General features: G+C 34.7%; 1 protein-coding gene across 1 annotated transcript in view; it reads left to right on the forward strand.

The window, feature by feature from the left end:
• The first annotated feature begins 1253 nt into the window (after positions 1-1253).
• Rab1 (RAS oncogene family member Rab1) overlaps positions 1254-22694 on the forward strand; it is a 33639-nt gene continuing 12198 nt past the window's right edge. The window contains exons 1-3 of the mRNA XM_069826193.1: positions 1254-1430; positions 9782-9854; positions 22292-22339. Coding sequence (XP_069682294.1) covers positions 1408-1430; positions 9782-9854; positions 22292-22339 — 144 coding nt within the window. The 5' untranslated portion in view covers positions 1254-1407. The remainder of the gene's footprint in view (positions 1431-9781; positions 9855-22291; positions 22340-22694) is intronic.

Here is a 22694-nt window from a genome sequence, read left to right on the forward strand (position 1 = left end):
CTACCTCTAACGCTTGAAAGTGGAACTAGCCGCTGGCGCACAGAGAAACAAAACACAGGAAAATTCGCTCAGTGTCCATTCTTTATAATCTCTATTCGCTGGTTCCACTTTCAAGTGCTAGAGGTTAGTGTAATCGAGCATATGCAAAGATAATAATTGAGAATAAAGTTGAGACACGGGATCCAAACATCACCTACCATATTGCATAACCCAGTAACGCTTTGCTTCAAATAAATTCAAGTTAACAGCTTTTCCTTATTTCTCAGTGACAAACTAGTTGTAATAATAATTTTTTATATTTCAGATATAATAAATTATGTTATAAAAATAATATAATACATTATAAAATTATGTATCAAATTCGATTAATATTTATATATAATATAATATAGGTATATGGTTTTACTTCTCATAAGAGTTTCGTTTTTCCATTTTCAGTGCTATCAAATCATTACATATTTCAATTTTTGTTGAGGTCAACGTCTCAACTCTCATTATAAAGGAACTCTAGAGTCTAGACATTACAATTAATGTCGGATTTATTATTTTATGGATCCAATTTATTTTATTTGGGTACATAATGTACCTAGATGTATTAATTATATGTGTTATATTTCCGCTGTGTCGACTGCTAGCTGGTGTGATGTCAGCGCCAACTCTAGGGAGAAAGCAGAATCTCACGCTCTAGCTGGCTTGAAGGTAATTGAAATCAGTCCGGCTACATCAAAGGTACCGACGCGAAGTGTCCATTCTTTATAATCCCTATTCGCTGGTAGCATTATGTTCGAAGAGCACTACAGTCTAGCACATACAGTCACGAAGGTGGAGTTGTTGAGGGCAGTAGGAACAATAGACTGTGCCGGAATATTTCGCATTATCTGTAATGAGGCGATAGTAGCGATCCTAGTGGTTAGCAACTATCTATGGATGCATATCCCGTACGTATTGACCTTCGTGACTGGCATATACTGTACTGTGGTAGGACCTCCGAATGTAGCGCAGTCGTGGCTGTTAACGGAAACACAATCAATTTTCAACGTTCACCTGGTAATATGGCTCTGAATATGTTTTGTATTTCTCATAAGATTTCACTCTATTAGATTAATTGAACGATGTATCAGGAGTAGTTTGCGGACTTCTTTGTTGGAAAATATAATTGTCAACATCGGGATATTATTTTATTCGATTTCTGAACACTGTCGATGTATTTTGTATGATTATGTTTTCATACTCGCTGCCACTTTGGCATTACGTCAATGCTCAAGACCCCTATAGGATAATATTGCTCGGCCTGGGACGGTAGCCATTGTTGCTGTTTAGATTTTTGGGAATCATTGAAGAATAATTCAGAGTTCGTATCAGTTCGTGCCATCTCGAATTTAAATCTCTGTGTGTAGGGACTAGGTGATGTCTACAATGAATCCCGAATAGTAAGTACAAATGATTTTGTGAACTTCCTTTGTTAAAAGTGACTATATTTAGCAGACAATTTTATGCGTCTTTAGTTTTCAATTTGTCATGTACAATTGTTTTGGAAAAACTTGTGATATATTAGCTTCTGGGGATTTTTTTTCTTAAGTTAATGTAAGCTATATTATGTTCATATTTTTTATAAATGTTTAGTGAAATGTGCGTTAAACTATACATGAACTACACCCAGATAGTAACCATACTGCACAAAATAATGGGTGTCTCAAGCGTAACTGCTGTCCATATGATTCATGAGTCATTGTCATCCATGACAGATGAAGTTTTGTTATAACATTTAAAAGTATGAGAGGAAATTGGCATAGGACTAAATTAACTAGTGAAAAAAGCTGTTTTTGGTTATTAATTTGTAAACATATGCACAGCAGTAGCAGTTCAGTCACCATGAAATCAGAGTCAGCTGATGGAGCAAGCTGTATGCAAGTGATAAAGAACTCAGAAAATGTGTCTATTAAATACAGTTTTTTTTAAGGAAAAGGGCAGAAATAAACGATGAACACCGTTACAGTTTTCTTAAGTTTGGTTTCATAAAACGTCATATATTACATCGTTAATACTAAGGGCCAAGGCCTATTCGACAGTTTATTTTGTAGTCGTGAGATTATTAATTTGCAAGCACGTCTCTACAAACTTTAAACATCATTTGCTGATTTATGATACTTTAGTTAGAAACAAATACCTAGACTAATAAATTATGTTGAATTGTGTGCTATGTATATGCAATGATGCAGTTTTTTTTGTGTAGGTACCCTACCTAGGCCTACACTTATTTATTCTGTGGGTGAAACTAGCGCTGAGGTAGTTTCTGTGATTTCGACTGTGGAAATAATTGAATTTATAAGAATTTTTTTTTCTTGCGGAGTTGCAGTTTATAAGAGCCTAAACTAACCAAACCTAAACTGTCACAGATTCGTATATGGAAGGTGTATAAGCGGAATACGAAGGGAACTACCTCAGCGCTAATTTGGCGGAATTGCCTATAAATTAACATTTATAATTTTGTGAGTTAGACATAATAGGTCATATTCAGCCCCACCGAAAGATTGTGTAAGCTATATATCTCCCTCGTTTTCATGTTTAAATGTTAATAGGATTATTCTAGTTGAAATAAATCATTACCCAGCTTATTATTGTGTAAATACCTATTACAATTCCCAAACATGAGACTTCAGTGGCGCATCCAGAAATATGGTTTGAGAGGGGCTATGTATTACCAGTGTCAGGTAGATTTCAATTCAAAGATTGAAATTTCAGTCAACCAGTCACTTATTAACCCACATATTCGTGAAAAGTATGGTCGTGAACTACCATTAAGTTCCGAACATTGTCCAAAGTTCGAGCTTTTTAAAATACCGTAATTAAAAATATCTATGTTATAAGAAGTTCATTCATATACAGGCCTAGTTTAAAATTGTTTCAAGAACACACGTTTTCCACAATACAGTAATAGATACAGACACGTCACGGTATTAAAAAGCTTTCTCGTTCTATTTTTTTTATTTGGAGGGACTTGAGCTCTCTTAGCCCCCCTCCCCCCTCCCGTGAATGCGCCACTGTGGCTTTCTTCGTATTGAACGAATACTAGAGGTACGTAATAAAATATTTCTCAGATTAAAATGAATCCTGGAATTCAAATTGGAATTTTGTAAGGTTATTGTGATACAGTTTCCGTACCGGTATTATTGTAGGCTATTTATGTTTCGGTTTGGTAATTCTGGAGGACGACCACTCCACGATTTTCGAACTTTTTTTTTTCACGATGATTTTATGCTCTGTTTTTGAAAGGTAACGCAAAAAGAAATTCGGAAACACATAATTTCGACAGCAACCTAACATATTAAGCTCTCACAATCTAAAATAACCTAACCTTAACTAACTCAAGTAAAACTAAGCTATGGTTATTAGAGGAGAAAAATTCGCTCCGGCACTGGGGATCTAACCCTGGTTCTTGGTGCGATGTACCAAGTACCTACTCTAACCACTGAGCTACTCCGAAGTTCAATCCACATTACCAGATTGAATCTCTCTAGTTGACTTAATATGTGTCTAACATGGGCAAGGCCGTAAAGGGGAAAAAGATTAGAGGAAAGAGATTCGATCCAGTGCTGTGGATTGAACTTTGGTGTAGCTCGTTTCTCCTCTAATAACCATTGTTACCATAACAGGTGAATTCTGTAAGACCAAAAATTAATATTTACGTAGATTCTTCGCCCAACAGAGCATCATATACTGTGGAATCCCAGCCACCAAGACAATTGAATGCGCTCCTTGTATAATGGCAGTTGACTTAATATATTATGTCGAACATGGAGTAAGGCCACAAAGGGAATAATAACACAAGAGGAGAGAGATTCGATCCAGTGCTGTAGATTGAATTTCGGCGTAGCTCAGTAGTTAGTGCACTTGGTATGTAGAACCAAGGACCTAAATTCGATCCACGGCGCTGAAGCAAATTTTTCTCCTCTAATAATCATTGTTACCATAACAGATCGTTCTTATGCAGACCAGTCCCACTTCAACTTCTACCAAACAAAATCTGTTCAGTGAAAGTATAAAACATAAAAACTGTAAGAACATTGTGCCAAAGTAAAAAAATTACTTTAAGACCCTTCATTTGGCTGCTTTCAGAATTTTTTTTCTCATCATGCATGATACTATTTATTGTAATGACTTCACTTTTAATTAGAAAAGTTTAATATTCAGTTCAATTATTTGATTGTACCAATTATTATTATTATTATTATTATTATTATTATTATTATTATTATTATTATGCACAATTTACAGGGGGAAAAAAAAAACTTTAGTTTGAAAAAAAAGTCTTCAAATAATTTATGGGATCGATGTAAACCCTGCAGTGACTACATGTAATACATCAATAGATCATAAGTGTATGAAATAAATTTCAATTATTCAAGTTTGAGTTATTTCCACTATTATCCATCTGTGCAGTAAATCATGATTTGTCTTAAGTTGAAAGAAATCAGTATACAGAGGCTTTCATAAGTCACGAGTCTATAAAAAAATTAACTATTTTGGATAATGTTTTGAAATGATGTTCATCCTCACGAGAAAGAACCCTTCATTGTGTCGTACAGTTGATTTGGAAACAAACACCTCCTTCCCTTGCTGCCAGAGTTATTAAACGAAAGAATGGTTAGTGTTTTAAACCTAAAACACATTAATATGAAAACAGTTTCAATTGTTGACAAATTATGGTGTACAATTTTCAAAATGTCTTCCATTCTACTGACTGCACAAATGTAAGCAACATATTATCAACTGTTAATGGACTCTGGTGAGCATATCATACATAACCATTTGTATCGTGTGTTCAATTCGTTCCACTAATTCAGGAATAGTGTGCGGCTTAGTTGCATAGACACAATCCTTGATGAATTCCCAGAAAAAGAAGTCCAGGGGAGTCAAATCAGGTGATCGCAGAGGCAAACTGATTGAGCTGCGACCGATTCACCTGCCTGGAAACACTTTGTCTAGCAAGGCGTGAACATCACATGGATAATGGGTAGGAGTCCCATTTAATTGGAAATGTGTTTCAGGAGTCATGATGTTTCATTCTGTTCAACTCTGGGAGGACAAACATTGTCAGTATGTCATAGTAATCCACACTGGAAATTGAATTGTTGGAAAAATGAAAGGACCTAACAAATTCTGCGGTCAGGAGACAAAACATATTTACCTTAGGTCTGTTCCTATCATGCTCTCTGATTTCAGGTTTTTCCTGTCCCCAAATGCGACAGTTCCATATGTTCACTTGTTCTGATAAATGAAACGTCGCCTCATTGCTCCAGATTAGGTTATTTCTTAGTTCAGGATCCATGACGAACATTTTCCCAAGAACATGACAAAACATAATTCGTTTCTGGTAATCATCATGATGAAGAGTGAAAAATTGCAAACAATATGCTCGGAAATTGAGTACCTTAAAATGTGTTACACAGACAGTGAAATGTTTAATTCCTGAGCAGCTTTAGCTATTGACTTTTTTGGACTATCAAGAAATGCTCCGTGGACTGTTGCAATGTTTTCCTCGCCTGATGCCGACCGACGCCTCCTAGGTCTGTTCTTGTCTCTCACGGACCTGGTTTCTTGAAATCTTTAGCCAACTGCAAGAATATTTGTTTTCGTAGGTACCTGGCAGCGACCATCGAAATGTTAATGGAATAAATGCTTAATTTGAGCAACACTGTTTCCAAGTTCAAACCAGGCAGCAATTTTTCTCTTCTGCAATAACGTTAAACGGCTGCGTGGCATTTTATCATTCCAATCTGTCACAACAATGTGTGTAGGCATGGCTGTGTGCCATTATCCTTTGCGTATAGAAGGCGATGCTCCATCATTTTAAGTCCTTGACATATGGAAGGCCATGCTCCAGGTCATTTTAAGTTGGCATTAAATGCACATTAACATGGATAAGTCTCCTCTTATTGACGTTTCTGGCTGATATGTACATATATTATCAGGCAATACATCTCACTTGATGATATGTGTCAGAGGAAGAACAATTGTTTGCATGCATCTGAAGTCTGATCAGTGTAATACGTAGCTAGTCGGCGATGTATGCAATGGAGGGGGAAAGGAACTGGCCACCCTACCCCATTATCTCTGGCCTAGTTGTCTCATAAGAGTTGCCTTCTTGGTATCACTGGTGAGGTTCAGACTTGTCTTCGGACAGTTGACTAAACAACAACATGGATAAGTAGCTTTCTCTGGTGGTGGCGGGCTTGTTTCCAAATCGACTGTACAGCACCGGGGAGGGTTCTTTCTCGTGATGAATGCCGTTTCAAAAAATTAACCAAAATAGTTGATTTTTCGATAGACTCGTTACCTATGAAAGATTCTGTATTGTGCGTGGTATAAAATTTTTCTCATTGTAGTTTTTCTCGCTAATTAGGTCTAATGCATAGGTCTGCTTCATAATTTCATTTTGGCAAATAGTTAATTGCTATCAATATATTATTTTCAGTTGAACTGATTATTTTCAGATTTTGTAAAGGGTATGGCTTTTCATTTACAGGACGATATTACCAATAAAGGTGACAGAGTTTTCGCTTGCGAATTATTGAGCGTTATCTTGCATGTTCATGACGAGTGCAATGCTCTTGCAACTTTGTAACAAGACTTCTACAAATTTTTTAGGTATGTAGGCCTACTGCGTGAATTAACGTGCGTTAGAATTTGAACTGTTATAAACGATAAGAATTGGACTGAACAGTCAACAGCAGGCACATAAGTTGTTACATGTCTTAAATTAATAGGCAAGGTTACATTAATTGTGAATTGAGTATTAGCTTTGTAAGTTGCGCAAGTCAAAAGATAACAGCTGTATTTTGTCAAGTTTTGTCAAAGTGCAAAGGTTATTCCAAGAATATATTACATGTAATTACTGCGTATGTAATTAAATGATAATCCAAAACTGATATGCAGTAACGGTTTTAGAAAAATATTTTGGGTGGAGTCTGGCTCCAACTTGCATCTTCAGGTACATCTTTGGTACATAAGCATAACATTTATAATTTGAAGATAAGTAAAATGAAAAGTTAAGTAGGCCAGAAGTATCTCCAGAATGTAATGCAGCTTATATTTTTCCTGTTAAGATATTTAAATAGGTACATTGAAGTATAAAGAAACGCGATAAATTTGTTGAATACCATAGCAAAAATTATTACTAGTTGTTGGTTATTTATCAGCTGTCTGGCAATACCTAACATCACAGTGACTAAGAAATGACTCATCAAAAAAATTCTTAAAGGATCATGCGACTACGAAGTGTTGATTTTATGACTTTATAATCAATAAAATAAATTCTTAAATGATCATGTGACTACGTTAGTGTTGATTTGATGACGTATAAAAGTGCACTCCATTAACAGAACTTCGAAACACTATCATTCTACATTACTTTAAGGAAACTGGATTTTTCCTTCTTAAATATAGAATCCAGTAATTTTTATAGCTACAGTAGCAGGTCATTGAACATTGGTAATTATTTGCTCGTTACCTATGTCACTACAGTGGAGAAGAATACTGTAAAAAATAATTTGTGCGTAGTTTCCGGTTTTATTTACACATTTCATAGAAGTATTTTTAATGGTGAAAAAGTTAATTTAAATTTTTGGACGAACCGTTGCTGAACATATTGTATGTAGTTTTGAATTTGTATCTATTTTCGTGCGACTTGGGCTTATGGAGGGCCCAAAACAGGAGCTATTCCTGCTTAAACAACATTACCTAGTTGTACTTGTAATGTTAAGCCTCAGCCTCTGTTAGTATAAGTAATTGAAATATTACATGCGCCGAGACAAAATATTTTTATCCACGAAGAAGATGAGACGTATGAATTCGATCATGATTGATAAAATAACTTCAAGCTTTACATAGTGAAATGTTGCAATTTATTTTAACAGCTGTTCTCGCTTAATTCCGCTTGGAGGAAAATTTTGGAGTATCGTAGGCACTGAAACACGATAAATAATTTAAAGCATTGTTTTATTACTTCTTGATGATCATCAAGAAGTTAACTTTACGCGTTGGTCTATACCGCTGATTGTGTTATGTCTTTCTTGCTCATTTCATTTAACGAAAGATTTGTGCCACTTTAATAATTAAATACAAACGTAAACTATTCGAATATATTCAAGTAGGCCTAATAAGTGTTTTCCATCTCAGAACCATGCATGTCTTCGTATATCGAAGAAGGGTTTGTCATTAACAGGAAATTGATATATGACCATATTGTGAAATAGTAGAATGACTTATGGAAATATTGTTGTCCAAGAATGACGTATGGAAATATTGTTGACCTTGGACAGCTCCAGTCTTCATTTGTTTAATTTTCTTTGCTGTTTTTTGTTTAACTTGGCAAGGTTTCGAAGTATGTTGCCGAAAGGTATTCTCTTGGTATTGATCATGATGAAACCTGCCTTCAAGAAGTACTGTATTGTGTTTAGTCGTACTGGTACAGTGTAGAATACTAGTATATTAATATGTTTAGGAATTTGTTTAAAAGATTCCGTCATAGGAGACGTGTAAACTTAGCAGAACCGTAAAAAATGTACTGTATATATGTAATTAATAGGAAATATATATTTACAGACAATACAGTATTTAAATACGTATTGTTGATAAACCTTTTGTTTGCATCTATAAGATTGATTTTTTATGCACGTAATTAATTACAGAGGGTTGAGAATTTAATTGTCGAATAGCCTAAAGACAATGAATTTAAAATACACTAGCACAAACTGCTAAAATTTCTTATTTATTGTTCAACTACTATGGATGAACTCATAATGTAGTTTAATTTTTGTGAAATAGCAATTGTCCTTTAAATTCAAATTTAGATTTTCTGATTTATTGCTTATCCAAATAGCGTTACAAAAACGTGTGATCTGTGAGAGCATTCTCTCTTGTTAACGGAATTATTCAAGAGTTTCAAATTGACTATCACTTCGTTGGTTTCTGTGTAGGCCTAAATGTATTCGGAAGTTTGTACAGCTCATATAGTCGAAAACTTACGAAGATTTAAGGAAAGAAATTACTAGATACTGGAGAATTCATTATTACGTAATAAGTGGCCAGTAGGAATGTTTGACATTCTGTACTACTGGCGAGATTATAAAAACTTTACTGGTGTATGTGACACGGGAAGAGTCGTGTTCTAATAACCCATACACTTAACATTTATGACTTACGTGAAATGTTAATTGTAGTAGTTTCGCCAGTTTAGTTTATGGGTCATTTGAGTTGCTCTCATAATGTGGGAAGGAATTGGCAGTAGAAATAGGAAGACTGATAAGCGGAGAGGAGGAGTGTGGGGAATAAGAGAAGGATGATCAATTCCACATTGATACAAACTTACTCATCGACTTGCTCTTCTAATTATGTTAATATGTCTCATTGACTTCACATATTACTCTTAATAATATTAGTATTAAGTTTTTCATTCATTTCAAGGCTTAAACAATTCTATGGTGGCTCACCATTCAGGGAAAAATTCCACTATTTAGCATGGTTGAACTACAGAACCGCAATTTAAAAATCAGATTTTTTTTCACTCTTCACATCACAGACGAGCAGACAAGTGCTTTTTTCAAGCCCTGTTCATGTTGTTGGGAATGTATAATAGGTATTTAAATTAACCTAATACACTAGCCTAATCTTTTTTCTTGTTGCGAGAGAAGAATGCAACTGGTATACTAGGCAGGGCATGAATTGATGTAAATTGGCTTGTAAATAGACTTGTGTAATTTGTTACTGTGTTGTGTTACAGTGATTACCTGTTCAAATTGCTGTTGATTGGCGACTCTGGAGTTGGAAAATCATGTCTGTTGCTCAGATTTGCAGTAAGTGCAGAGAATTCCTTTCATATTACTAATCAACCATACATTTTCTACAACTTGACTTAAAATTTCAACACAGATGTTTAGATGTGTTGTGTTCATTTGTGTTTGGAAGAATGTTTGTCATCTAAGATCCACATTAAGACCAATAAATTATAATTCCTCATACGTCATCTTCACCAGTTCATATTTACTTGGTTCTTTCTTTAATATTTCAAATGTCTAATTTTTTTATGATGAACGAGTGTTAGGCTACTTATTTGTATTGTATTGTGTCTTGTAATTTTCATGTTGATTAGATTGTAAACATGAGATAAGTGGTTAAGAGATAACTGATCAAATTATAATTTTGGGAATTACACTTCAGCAGTTTTTGCAAGATAGGCTTTTAAGTTTATGTCACAGAAACAGATTTCACATAATTTTACACACAAATGCAATATAATCTCGGATTGAGATTGCATATTAAGTAGGCAGTAGGAACGTTTCCTATTTTTGTCGTAGTTAATGAACAATTTAAACCTAATTTTATATATATATATATATATATATATATATATATATAAACATAAACAATTTTTCACAGTTTATTTCAATTATACTTTTTTTTTTGTCATAGCTAATGTTCATCTGTTTGTTAACTTTTTTCTTACATGCCTCAAAATCATTGCGTGTGTCATAACTGTGTAACTGCTTATAAGAATATAGGTCAGTAGTTAAACTTTTTCACTATATGGCACTTCTTGAATGATGTGATAAATTTGGAAGAATATTTGGGTAAAATTGAAAGAATGAAAATATAAAAAATGTATGTACAATATATAAACAATATTCATGTATTTTCTTGAATATTCACAACAAAGTCTGTTTTCGACTGGCCCATTAACTAATTTGCTGTAGCAATGTTACGAAGACAATATATGGAACAGAGTCAGTGTTGTCTCAAACATGTTTGATGTCACTGTTTTTCCATCATTAGCCAAACCATTCGTCTTACACACTTGCATAACAGGAAATATGCTAAATAAAACATTTGAGATGCAGTTCTTGGAGCCAATTATTTTAAGTGTAATTATAAACAGTAAGTTTTCGTATTTTTTGTTCCGAAATTTTAGGTCGAGTTTTGCATGCTTTCCCGCTATTTCTTCACAACCCTCTTAAATATCTTTTATGCCTCCCCTTCGCTCTTTTCCCTCTTCCCTCTGCAGACTTGAGTCTCAAGTATTTGACATTGCATGTTTTAAATTTTCCATAAATCACTAAGTATAATTTAATACATTTACTCATAGATTCATATACAGTGTCTTTTGCTGTCTAGTCGCCCATTGCATGGCGGTGGCCGGCAATAGCAACCATTGATAACTGAGCTCCCACTGTGAGACTGACTGAATGATCCTGCTCCTACGAAGGGGAGGGGATTCAAATTGGCTGCAGTGCCGGGAGCTTGGTTATCAATGGTTGCTGTCGCTGGCCGCCGTGTAATGGGCGACTCGACAGTGAAAGGTACTGTAGTATTAATCAACTGAGCCATTTTGTAGGAAGATTTCACTTTGTTTCTAGATGTTTGACATACATAGAATTTATGTATATTTAGAAATAGTGTACTCACTACCCCTTTCTGTAACTTTCTCTTCAAGAATTCTTTGTTTTGAAACAAATTTTAAATGAAAAGTTGCTCCCTTGAACTAGGAATTTTTGACATCATGACGTGACTATTAAGGAAAACACGGGAATTTTACTTGAAGCAAATAAAGAAATAGGTTTGGAAGTAAATCCTGAAAAGACAAAGTATATGATTAGGCCTATGTCTCGTGACCAGAATATTGTACAAAAATGGGTGTATAAAAATTGGAAATTTATTCTTTGAAGAGGTGGAAAAATTAAAATATTCTGGAGCAACGGTAATAAATATAAATGATACTCTGGAGGAAATTAAACACAGAATAAATATGGGAAATGCGTGTTATTATTCAGTTGAGAAACTTCTATCATCCAGTTTGCTCTCAAAAAACTGAAAGTTAGAATTTATAAAACAGTTTCATTACCGATTGTTCTGAATGGTTGTGAAATTTAGACTCTCACTATGAGAGAGAAACAGAGGCTAAGGGTGTTTGAGAATAAGGTGCTTAGGAAAATATTTTGGGCTAAGAGGGATGAAGTTACAGGAGAATAAAGATAGTTACATAATGCAGAACTGCACTCGTTGTATTCTTCACGTGACATAACTAGGAACATTAAATCCAGACATTTGAAATGGGCAGGGCATGTAGCATGTAAGGACGAATCCAGAAATGCATATAGAGTGTTAGTTGGGAGGCCAGAGGGAAAAAGACCTTTGGGAAGGCCTAGATATAGATGGGAGGATAATATTAAAATGGATTTGAGGGAGGTGGGATATGATGATAGGGACTTGATTAATCTTGCTCATGATAGGGCCGATGGCGGGCTTATGTGAGGGTGGCAATGAACCTCCGGGTTCCTTAGAAGCCATAAGTACTAGTATAACTAGTAGGCTATTTTTCAGGTTCATTCCTTGTGTAGCAAAAAATAGTGAAAAGAAAATAGTGTACTTACTGCCTCAGTTCTTCAGATGAAGTTTCGAAGAAAAGGCTCTACAGACAGACATACAGACCAACCTGCTGTTTACCAAGGGCTTGTTTCTCGCATCAATATTGAAAGTGTTTACTCCATCAAAATCTTAACATTGGTTCTTAATACATTGCAATTCTTTACACTGCATACAATATAGGAGCAGTTTCATAAAAGGGCCAATCAATTCGTCATATTTTAAAATTGAGACAATAAAGGTCTTTCATATAACATTCTGTAGCTAACAGTCCCTGAAATATTATTTTGGAGTTGAAGAACCTACACATGTAATGTCTTTGATGTGAATGGTAATTATATGCAGTCATTCCTCACTTTCTGATAATTTAAGATGTTTCTTCTAGCCCTTATCGATAATATAATAATTATTAGACACTGTCTCTGTGTTAAAGACATATTTCACATCTGCCACTTCTGATTAGAATGAAGGCCTTCGTAATGTATGGAATTCACCAATATGTGCTACAAAACTCCGCAGAGAATTTTATTTATGTCCGACATGCATACGTGCAGAAAAGTTTATATCGAGTAAACTAATAAACTTATGAAAGTAAGGTGTCATATACAAAGTAAGAGCTAAGACTTGATGTTTCTTTTTAATTGTTTTTATATGTGAAATATGTGGTGTCAGGTGTAAAGGCAGCAGGCCCAAAAATTTTGATTATATATTACTCAGGAATATAATTTGTATTTTAGTATTTAGACGTACAATCTTTTAGCCTATTCTGGTTATATTTGTAATTGCTGTGTATACATTTGAATCACTTGTTTATGAAAGGCCCGTTGTCCAAAAACATATTTTTGTGGGAAATTAAAAAAAAACTGTTTATTGAAAATACTAAATATTTAAAAAATCTGAAAACATGATATGTTATACTACAAAATAAAGGGAACATGTTAAGGAAATTTTCAGTTACTATCATCAAAATTGTCAAGCATACAGCTTTTTGAAAAGGTTGGACAAAGGGCCTTTCTTAAATAAACACTTTTTTCTATTCTTCAATAAAACATTTATTACAAAAATAAGCATAAAACATGAGATGTAGGCCTGTGTTTCATTATTTTTTTACCTCTTCCCTTCTGTGTTTCCTCCACTTGCCTCCTACTTTGCTTTTTGGCCATGAAGATGTGAGAGTGCAGAACAATTCGCTTTTGTCTTCGGGAATGTCGGGCAAAAGCGATTTCAGGTCACGAACTTTGTCCTCTGTAATTAGTTGACAATCAGTGTAAGCCTTTTGGTTTGGCAGAGCTATTTCTGCTCCAAATGCAAATAGAGGTACTTGATTTGTAATCCTCCAGTGTAAGGTAATGCCTCTACATATCCATTTCTTTCTTCGTCCAGATGAACTCATGGTATGTTGATATTGCAAAGACTTCTCTTTCCTTTCTTAGAATTCTTCAGTCTGTGAACTTGGCTTTCTTCTGATACAGGAGATTTCTTATACGTTGTGGAGCACCAGGTTTGGAAGTCCAAGATGTCTTCAATTTTAACAAGCCTAACACGAAATTTGTGACTTGCACTTGCAATAATTTCTATCATATCTCTGATTGTATAATGTCTATCCACTTTGTTTTGCCTGCGCTTCACCGTACCAAAATCCCAGTCATTTGGCAGGTATGAATGTACACGTATTGGTAATCTGTACACAACTCTTGAAAAGCGACCCTTGTAGATAAGTGCCATCAAGAAGCAAATCATGGAATGATGTTTATTTTGCTTTGCTGAGTTATCACTGTAAATAAACAGCTCATCGATATTACTTGACACCTCTTCCCTCACATATGTGACAAGAAAGAGCACACATCACTACTCCCTTTGCTTGCAATGCCTTCATGATATACAAAAACGTAGGCCTCACCAGACTTAACATTGTGAATAGAAAATACATTCAGTGTCAGCGGCCTTAAGTAAAACGCCTGTTAGAATGGAATATGAGGTCGATATGTATTCTGTATTTAATCAGTGGTCAAACATAAAACATTGTCTTTATCTTTGCAGTATTCCTTCATTTGCTTCGTCGGTCTGGTTGGCGCAGTTGGTATAGTGCTGGCCTTCTATGCCCGAGGTTGCGGGTTCGATCCTGGGCCAGGTCGATGGCATTTAAGTGTGCTTAAATGCGATAGGCTCAAGCCAGTAGATTTACTGGCATGTAAAAGAACTCCTACGGAAAAAAATTCCGGCACACTGGCGACACTGATATAACTTCTGCAGTTGCAAGCGTCATTAAATAAAACATAACATTTTTCATTTGCTTCAGTGATGCATACGAGTAAAATTAATTGCTCCTCCTTTTGTGTACAATTAGTTGAGCTTCTGCCACTCTCTCAGCAGTTTCATTAAGAGTGAAGCTCCTCGCATTCACAGTATGTATCTATCTACGGTCTACCAAACAATACTCTTTAAAAATGTTATAGTAAAAACTATATTTTACAGAGCAATCAGAATATTTCTCCTTAAAAAGAGTATACATTTTTTAATGTCGAACTTTGCATCAAGGTAGTGTACTTCCTTGGATGAATAATGACTTGTTTTCAAGGAAAAACTTGCAATGTGAACTTTCACTTGCATCACTGTAGTGATTGGAATAGTCTTCTGGTTCTGTTGTTTGCCTCTGTTGTCCTTTTGGGATTTATCCAATAAAATGAGTTTTTGTAACCTTCTCACCAATAGCTAACAGATTCATGAATAGCTTTTTTTTACATACTTCCAATTTCCGTTCACCAACCATTACAACCCAAGTTTATTTATGAAAGGTCTTTACTCCAGGACATAAGGCCATTCGTAAATAAACAGCTATTATGAAACCCCATATTACACACACAATGAGTTGACATGTGGCCTTTCTTGCCTGTATGAAGCGCCTTGGTATAAGGATTTCATCCACACAATAAAATGAAAATGCCTATTTTGTGGACAAATGGCCTTTCTTAAATAAGCGATTCATTTATAGATTATATTTTTAGCTTCCTAAGAAGTGCATTTCCCACTATAAGAAAAGGCAACATCTTTTTTGATGGTGTCTGATCGCAATTTAAACCAAGATTTCTGTTTTCAAATCGTAAACATTATGGAAACAGCTATAACATAAGACTGCAATGGAAACTTTTTTTTGTCACCTTTCATGGTAAAGGGGTTGTAGATTGCCTGGATGGAACAGTGAAGAGGACAGTATTGTGACAGACAAGGGGAAATCATTTGTCACATCAACAAGTGATTTTTTATGATAGCTCAGTCATACAATCATTCAATTCACATTAAATATAATAGACAAAGGAAATTCTCAAGAATATCTCTTTTCTGGAAAAAGATTGACACAATATCCTGTCTATCAGGAAGTCCATTGTGACAAATGTTCGAGTGAAGATTGTTATTTTAGTAAGCAAGACATCTAGTGGTTCAGTAATGAGGGCAATCAGATTTAGAAGCACAGAAGATACTTTACTATACAACAGAAAGGGATAAAAAAGCAGGAGGAAATGTTGAGTACTGTGAAAGTGACTGGGTTATTGTTAAATATGAGAGCTGACGATCAATTTCAATCGGCGCTATGCCCTGTGCATTCAAAAACTTTATCACTGACTGCAATTCACACTTGGCAGAGCTGGAATAGGAACGTCAATCTTCAACCAATGCAACGAAGCTACTGAGAGCACTTGAGAAGTTCCGCTAGCGCATGCACCATGCCAGGACATTACTCTATCACGTACATGCAGTCGCTTCGCGCAACATTGGTTTGCTAGCTGTGGGATGAGTGGGAAAGTTACTTTATGGACGCGCCTCGTACATAATTTAATCTTGAAATATAAAAAATGTTGCAATTTTTACACCTGACACCATGAAACTGCCCATAGATTATTCATATTTTAATATAATATGTGTTTGTAGCGAAACAAAAAACTGTGACTTCACACAAAAGCTAGGATCATAGTAATGAAATGATATAGTACTAGTACTGGTTTTCTGTCTGTATTAAGTATTTTTATGAGGGGGGGGGGGGGAGGTGGAGGAAAAGAAAAAGTATGAAAAGTATCGAATCATTTGTTATAAAATGTGAACTTGTAAATTCTACTTATACATTCTACAAGAATACAAATTATGTTACATTTATCTCCAGTTCTTTGTATCATACAGTAGCAAAACTATTGTGAGGGTCTTGGTATAAATTTTCAAGGTTGATTTTCTGCAACTATTCATGAATTAATTTACTAATGCGTCATCCTAGTATATTATTACAAAATACTGAAGTAGCTGCCAAAATGAATAAAATGTCTACAACTAACAAATCAAGAATACAGTAGAACCTCAATAATCTGGACCTCAATAATCCAAACGTCTGATAATGTGAACACACTACCAAATGGACATTGAATACTGGAAAGCACAGAAAACGAGAATTCTTTTTGTTGAATATTCTTATACAGAAAGTATGTAAGTAGAGCTGTTCGTAGTGTTTGTATTGTTTAAATAGAATACGTGTATAATTTATTTTGTTTCTACTGTTGTGTATGTTTTGTTTGTTTGATTATTGTACTTCAAACATTGATCTTTACAACTTTCTATAGTAGGCTGCTTTACAATTGCTGTACTATCCTGATCCCAATTCGTTCAGATTATTGAGGTTCTACTGTATTACAAAAATTAATGTCACGAAGATAGCAGTGATTCCTAATTACATGTTTTATGCATTTCCAGATTTATTTCTTTATCATGTTCCCATTCATATTCCTGCATTGAAAAGGAATGCATTAATAATACTATTTACTATGTATTTTTTTTATATTCCCAGCAAGTAAGATACCAGGCTGCTGTTTACACAGTTTAGGTAGATGTAATTTTGTAAAAATTTATGTAGTATAGTAATTCATGTATTATAAATTGAGTCTGTTATTTGAGAAACCACATAAGTCCATTTTTAGTTAATTCGAATTTATTGTGTTCAACATTAATACATGTATTTGCATGTCTGTAGGAGAAAGTAGACATGTGTGCCTTATTTCAAGTGATGTCATGACAATATTTCCCTGAAGAGGATGATATTAATAGATTTTCATTCATTCATAGTGTTCTGCCCAAGAGCAAGTCTTTCACTGCAAGCCCAACTTTCTCCAATCTTCTTATCTGCCTTCCTCTTTGTCTCCGCATATGGTCCATCTTATCTTAATGTCGTCTTAATAGACTACATTAAGTTATCTGATATCTTTGCCCCAAATTCTTCTCTCATTCACCATTCCTTCCAGTGCATCCTTCAGTAGATAGTTTCTTCTTAGCCAGTGACCCAACCTATTCCTTTTCCTCATCCTGATCAGTTTCAGCATCATTCTTTCTTCATCCACTCTTTCTAACACAACTTCATTTCTAAATTCTGTCTACTTCACATGTTCCATTCTTCTCCATATCCAGATTTAAAATGCTTCTAGTTGCTTCTTTTCAGTGAATCAATGAAGTACAGTCGAGAGAGAGAGAGAGAGAGAGAGAGGGGGGGGGTGGAAGAGGAAGGGGAGATAATATGGGTGTGCAATATGCAAATAGGGTAGCATTTGCTGGAAAAATAAACTGTCAAGGATATTAATTCACCTCACTTCCCTTTTCTCTGGAAAGATTGAAAAAATTAGATGATCTTGCTGCCATTAGTTGCTTCTTCAGCTTTTAAAAATTACCTCACTGTATTTGCAGTTCAAAATTTACCAAGAGGACGCATAAAAATAGAGTTAAGGTTTGTTATCCTACATAATTTAATTTTTTCCAGTGGATAGTAGATTTAAAAATCTTATTTTGGTAGTTTTCTGTTCCTTGGACATTGATTTCCAAGATTTTTTCATTAAATCAGTTTTTGCCAATATTTTCAAATTCATTACCATCTTACTTTTCTTGTTCGTTGTAAACCATTACATATGAAAAACGAAATAGTTGCAGAATGTTACAGAATCATTCACAGACCAATTTTCGAATCTTTCTTCGTGTGTTAACTTAATTCAGAAGTTTTAATACAGTATTCAAACCTGAAAATAACAAATAGGGAAGCATTTAAATATATTACAGATTGACACTATTGTTCAACATAAATACTATTATGAAAAGACTTAGTGAACGAAAATAATTTTTTCAGGATCATTATCACGTGATTCAGCTGGCCAGATCCTATCTACAATGAAATTACATCTAAAAATAATAAACATTTTCATAACATCTTGTACACAGACCACATTGATATTCAGAATTCCCTTTTTGAATTACTACCAGTTAAGGTTACAGGTCATTGTAATTAGAACTTCACACAGTAATCATGAAATTCGTTATGAACTCCCCTCCACTCTTCCACTCCATGCGTGGGACCTCTGACATTTTATCACTTCCTGCTAGCCATAATTATGCCACTGATTTTACTGCGCTGATTAAAATGTTCTACGCCAGAGTAATGTTATTCTAAATGTGTACATTAGACCACATTATTTATATGCATCTGTTACAATAGTGTGGTATTGAACTGTGGTACATTGTGTTTGTGTATTTTTTTATTTACTGTTGAATGATTGCTTCCTCTCATATATAAATTATTCTCTGTTCCTGAAAACTCGCGAATTTTTATTTTTATTTATTTATTTTTTAATGGTTATATAATATTATGGCCACTGGTGTGATATGAGAGTAACAAGCAGGACTCATGCTGTGAGGTTAGCTTGAGAGTGGGTCTGAATCCCACTTGAACTGATAACGTGGTTGGTTCCTCCCTTCCCTTCGAGATTTTCTTCCCAACTGTAAGACGAATATGAGATAATCCCATGACAAACCTTGAACTCGGTATTCCCAAATACTTTTTTCTTATCGACACTAGACAACTGCATAATTAATACAGCATCTTTACTATAGATAAATTGAGTTGTAAGAGATTCTAATTGCGAAAAGCTTTCAGAATCTGTTCACAGTACATTTTTTTTTGTAATTGTCCCTATAGATTCAATATGAATCATTAGTAATGCTGGCAAGCAAATGATCAGCTCACATAAAGAAAATATATTATTGAATAGCCTGATTTGCCAGAGCCTTTAATATGATTGCCCTGCACTATAGCATCATGGTATAAAGTATCATTCTGGACTTACACAGAACGAACACTATATTGAATCCTCATGGGGAAAGGAATTTTCTAATGAAATTTCGGCCAGTGTATGAGACCAGTACCCACTCAGCATCAAGATGAATTCGGGAAGCTATGCTAGATTGCAAAATCTGGTTTCGAAAATCCCTAATATTAGCAGAGGGGCAATTGTGTTGATCACATGTAACCCCTGTATTGATTGGATGATAGTTTACCTTTGCTGAAGCATGTGGATGCGATTCCAGGAGTCAATTGGTTGGCGTTAGTCCTTTATGGGTTGTCGCTTCATGGATTGTTGCTGCTATTATTATTATTATTATTATTATTATTATTATTATTATTATTATTATTATTATATATCGAGGTTTCAGTGTCATCTTCTGATTGTCCTTCTCCATTCTTCTCTATTTAATATGATTGGAAATCTATTGTTAAATGCATACCTTGCACTTATTGAAAGGTTTTTAAGCACACATTATATTTAATGGTATGTAGTTAAGTTAATCATTTGATTATGAAATGTCCATTTCCAGATCCTGCGAAGTTTTATTTCATGGAATGGACTTTATCTTCTACATCAGTTCATATAGACGTGAAAATCATGTGTGTTAAGAATTGGGGACCTGAGTGACCACTAATTATGTCTTGTTTCGTCATTGAAGAAAGGTTCCAACATATATGAAATAATTGGTATCACTCTGTTGAAAATATCCTACAGTTTTTATAATATATCATTTGTTCATTGAATTACTGGAGCATGTTCTTTATATATGTTTCGCTCACCCTCACAGAAAATTCACCCATTGCGATAAAGTTTAGTTCATTTCATAGTAAGTGCAATTTTAGGAATTCGTTTCCGTGGTACTGGTAACATTTGATATAGATAGAATTTTCGTTTTTGGATCCAAACATCATTTAGCCTACGCAACTTGGTACATTGATGGTACATTTCAGACTGCATCTGCAAATATTTACGCAGATTGTGACAATTCATGGAGAGTATGCAGGTAAGGCACTTGTTTTTGTGTACTCCCTTCTACCAAATAAAAGGTAGGAATCGTACGAAGTAATACTCCAATCTGTGTTACAACAATTTTTGGATTATGGCTGGGATAATTCAGAACCATCTGTTGTTATTTGTGACTTCGAGATGAGTATAATAAGAGCAATTCAACGTGTTTTTCGACATGCAATACTTCGACTTTGTTTCTTGCACCTAAAACAAAGTGCCTGGAGGAAGATACAAGAACTAGGACTTCTAGCTGCATACACTGATGAAAATGATACTACCATCAGACAATCTTTCGGTGATTGCTGTCTTTAGCATTTGTTCCTGTCAAAGATGTACCAGCGTGTTTTCATACTGTTCTCGAGACGATGCCCAGATGGATGACGGATTTCGTCAAATATTTCAAGGCCACCTACATTGGGATTACTGCAAGAGGTCGTCGGCCTGCTGCAAAAGCTCAATATCCTCCTCATTTATGGAATCAGTTCGAAGCAGCTAGATTGAATGAACCATGCGTGAATAACAGAGAAGCATGGCACAACTGCTTCCAGAACATTGTTTATAAGAAATATCCCACTTTATACAAACTCATAAATTATTTAAAGAAAGAGCAAGCCAATGTTGACACAGTGATCCAGGAGTTGTGTCTAGAACGAAGAATAAAAGAACCACAAAATCGAAAATATAAAAGCTTAAATATAAGGGTGTAAAATATTTCACAAAGGTTTGAAGAAGTCAAAGACCAAGGATGTGTCGTTTAATATTTGTGTGCCTGTGGTTACAACTTTAAAATCTGAAGAAATCCATCCAAGACTCGGTTTCTGCAATAAAATAGGCCTAAAGTTTTTCAGGAGTTATGTAAATCATTCAAAATTTCGTTCCATCTAAATTATTGCATTATCAACTAAAAGAATATATGTGAATTTTCTTTGTTTTAATTTTCTCTTGGGTCAATTTATTTGGGTGCATTCTCTGGTGCATCTATTGTCCATGGGTCAAATTTCATTTGGGTGAATGTTCTTTGTGTGAATTAGCACTGAATCAGGAGGCCTGTGTGATAGATTTACAGCACGAAAAAGAGCTCTCTACCACTGTAGTGTAGTGGTTAACATATCCAGGGTTTCATCCTAAGGATCAACTATCTTGACTTGGTTTTTGTGGTTTCCCAAGTCTGCAGGCGAATGCTGGATATTAAGATTAAAAGGACCATGATCACTTCCTAACCAAACCTTCATGACAATTTCGTATGTCATCTTCTAAGCTTCTACAACAGGCTGGCTATCTGTTTTAGAAGTACTATATCCGGCTCAGTGTGTGACCTCTGTTAAGGGGAAAGAACATTAGAGACAATTGCTGAAGGGTAGAGACACCTTAAAAAGTCTGCCCCTGACATATTTCATCCATGTTGAATTTGAATACTTAATGTCTGCAGTTGGAAGTACTGTTAAATAAAATGCTACTATTCATGTTTAAAATATCATGATTGTAATTTAAAGAAATGATATACAGTACTCCATATTGTATTTCTGAATTATGTTTCTTGTAATCTTTCACTTCGCATATGAATTATTAATGTAGTAATTTGCATGTAAACACAACTTTCACAAGTGTTCGTAATACTGGTATATGATTCACTTTGAATCATTTCTTTTTTTAAGGGATAAGCTTCAAACAATGCTAGTCACCTCAGTATGTTGAACATTGATTTGAGCTTTTATTTGTTACAGGATGACACATATACAGAGAGTTATATCAGTACTATTGGTGTTGACTTTGTAAGTATACTGTTCATGGTTTTACTTAACTAAGGTTCATTTTAATTCGTTATTTTACGTAGAATTGAATAACCTGTTTTGTTTGATTTATGATTGGAAAGCAACAATTTGCAACTTTTGCAGATGCACTTTCAGATAATTTCATAGATTCTGTGTATTGTCATTTTACAAAATTAGTGTTTCATTTTTTATGCTCAGACGTAACTTATGTCAGCCTCTTATTAGACCCAATAAAGAGTTTTTTTTTTATAATTGTTACAGTAATCTGCTGGGTTACTTGGATTGTGTATGCTTCCAGATGCGACTTGTGCAAAACATTTTGAATCATAATGCAAGGAATTTGGAGTTGCAAACT

The sequence above is a fragment of the Periplaneta americana genome, chromosome 5 (assembly GCF_040183065.1).
Source record: "Periplaneta americana isolate PAMFEO1 chromosome 5, P.americana_PAMFEO1_priV1, whole genome shotgun sequence".
Lineage (NCBI taxonomy): Eukaryota > Metazoa > Arthropoda > Insecta > Blattodea > Blattidae > Periplaneta > Periplaneta americana.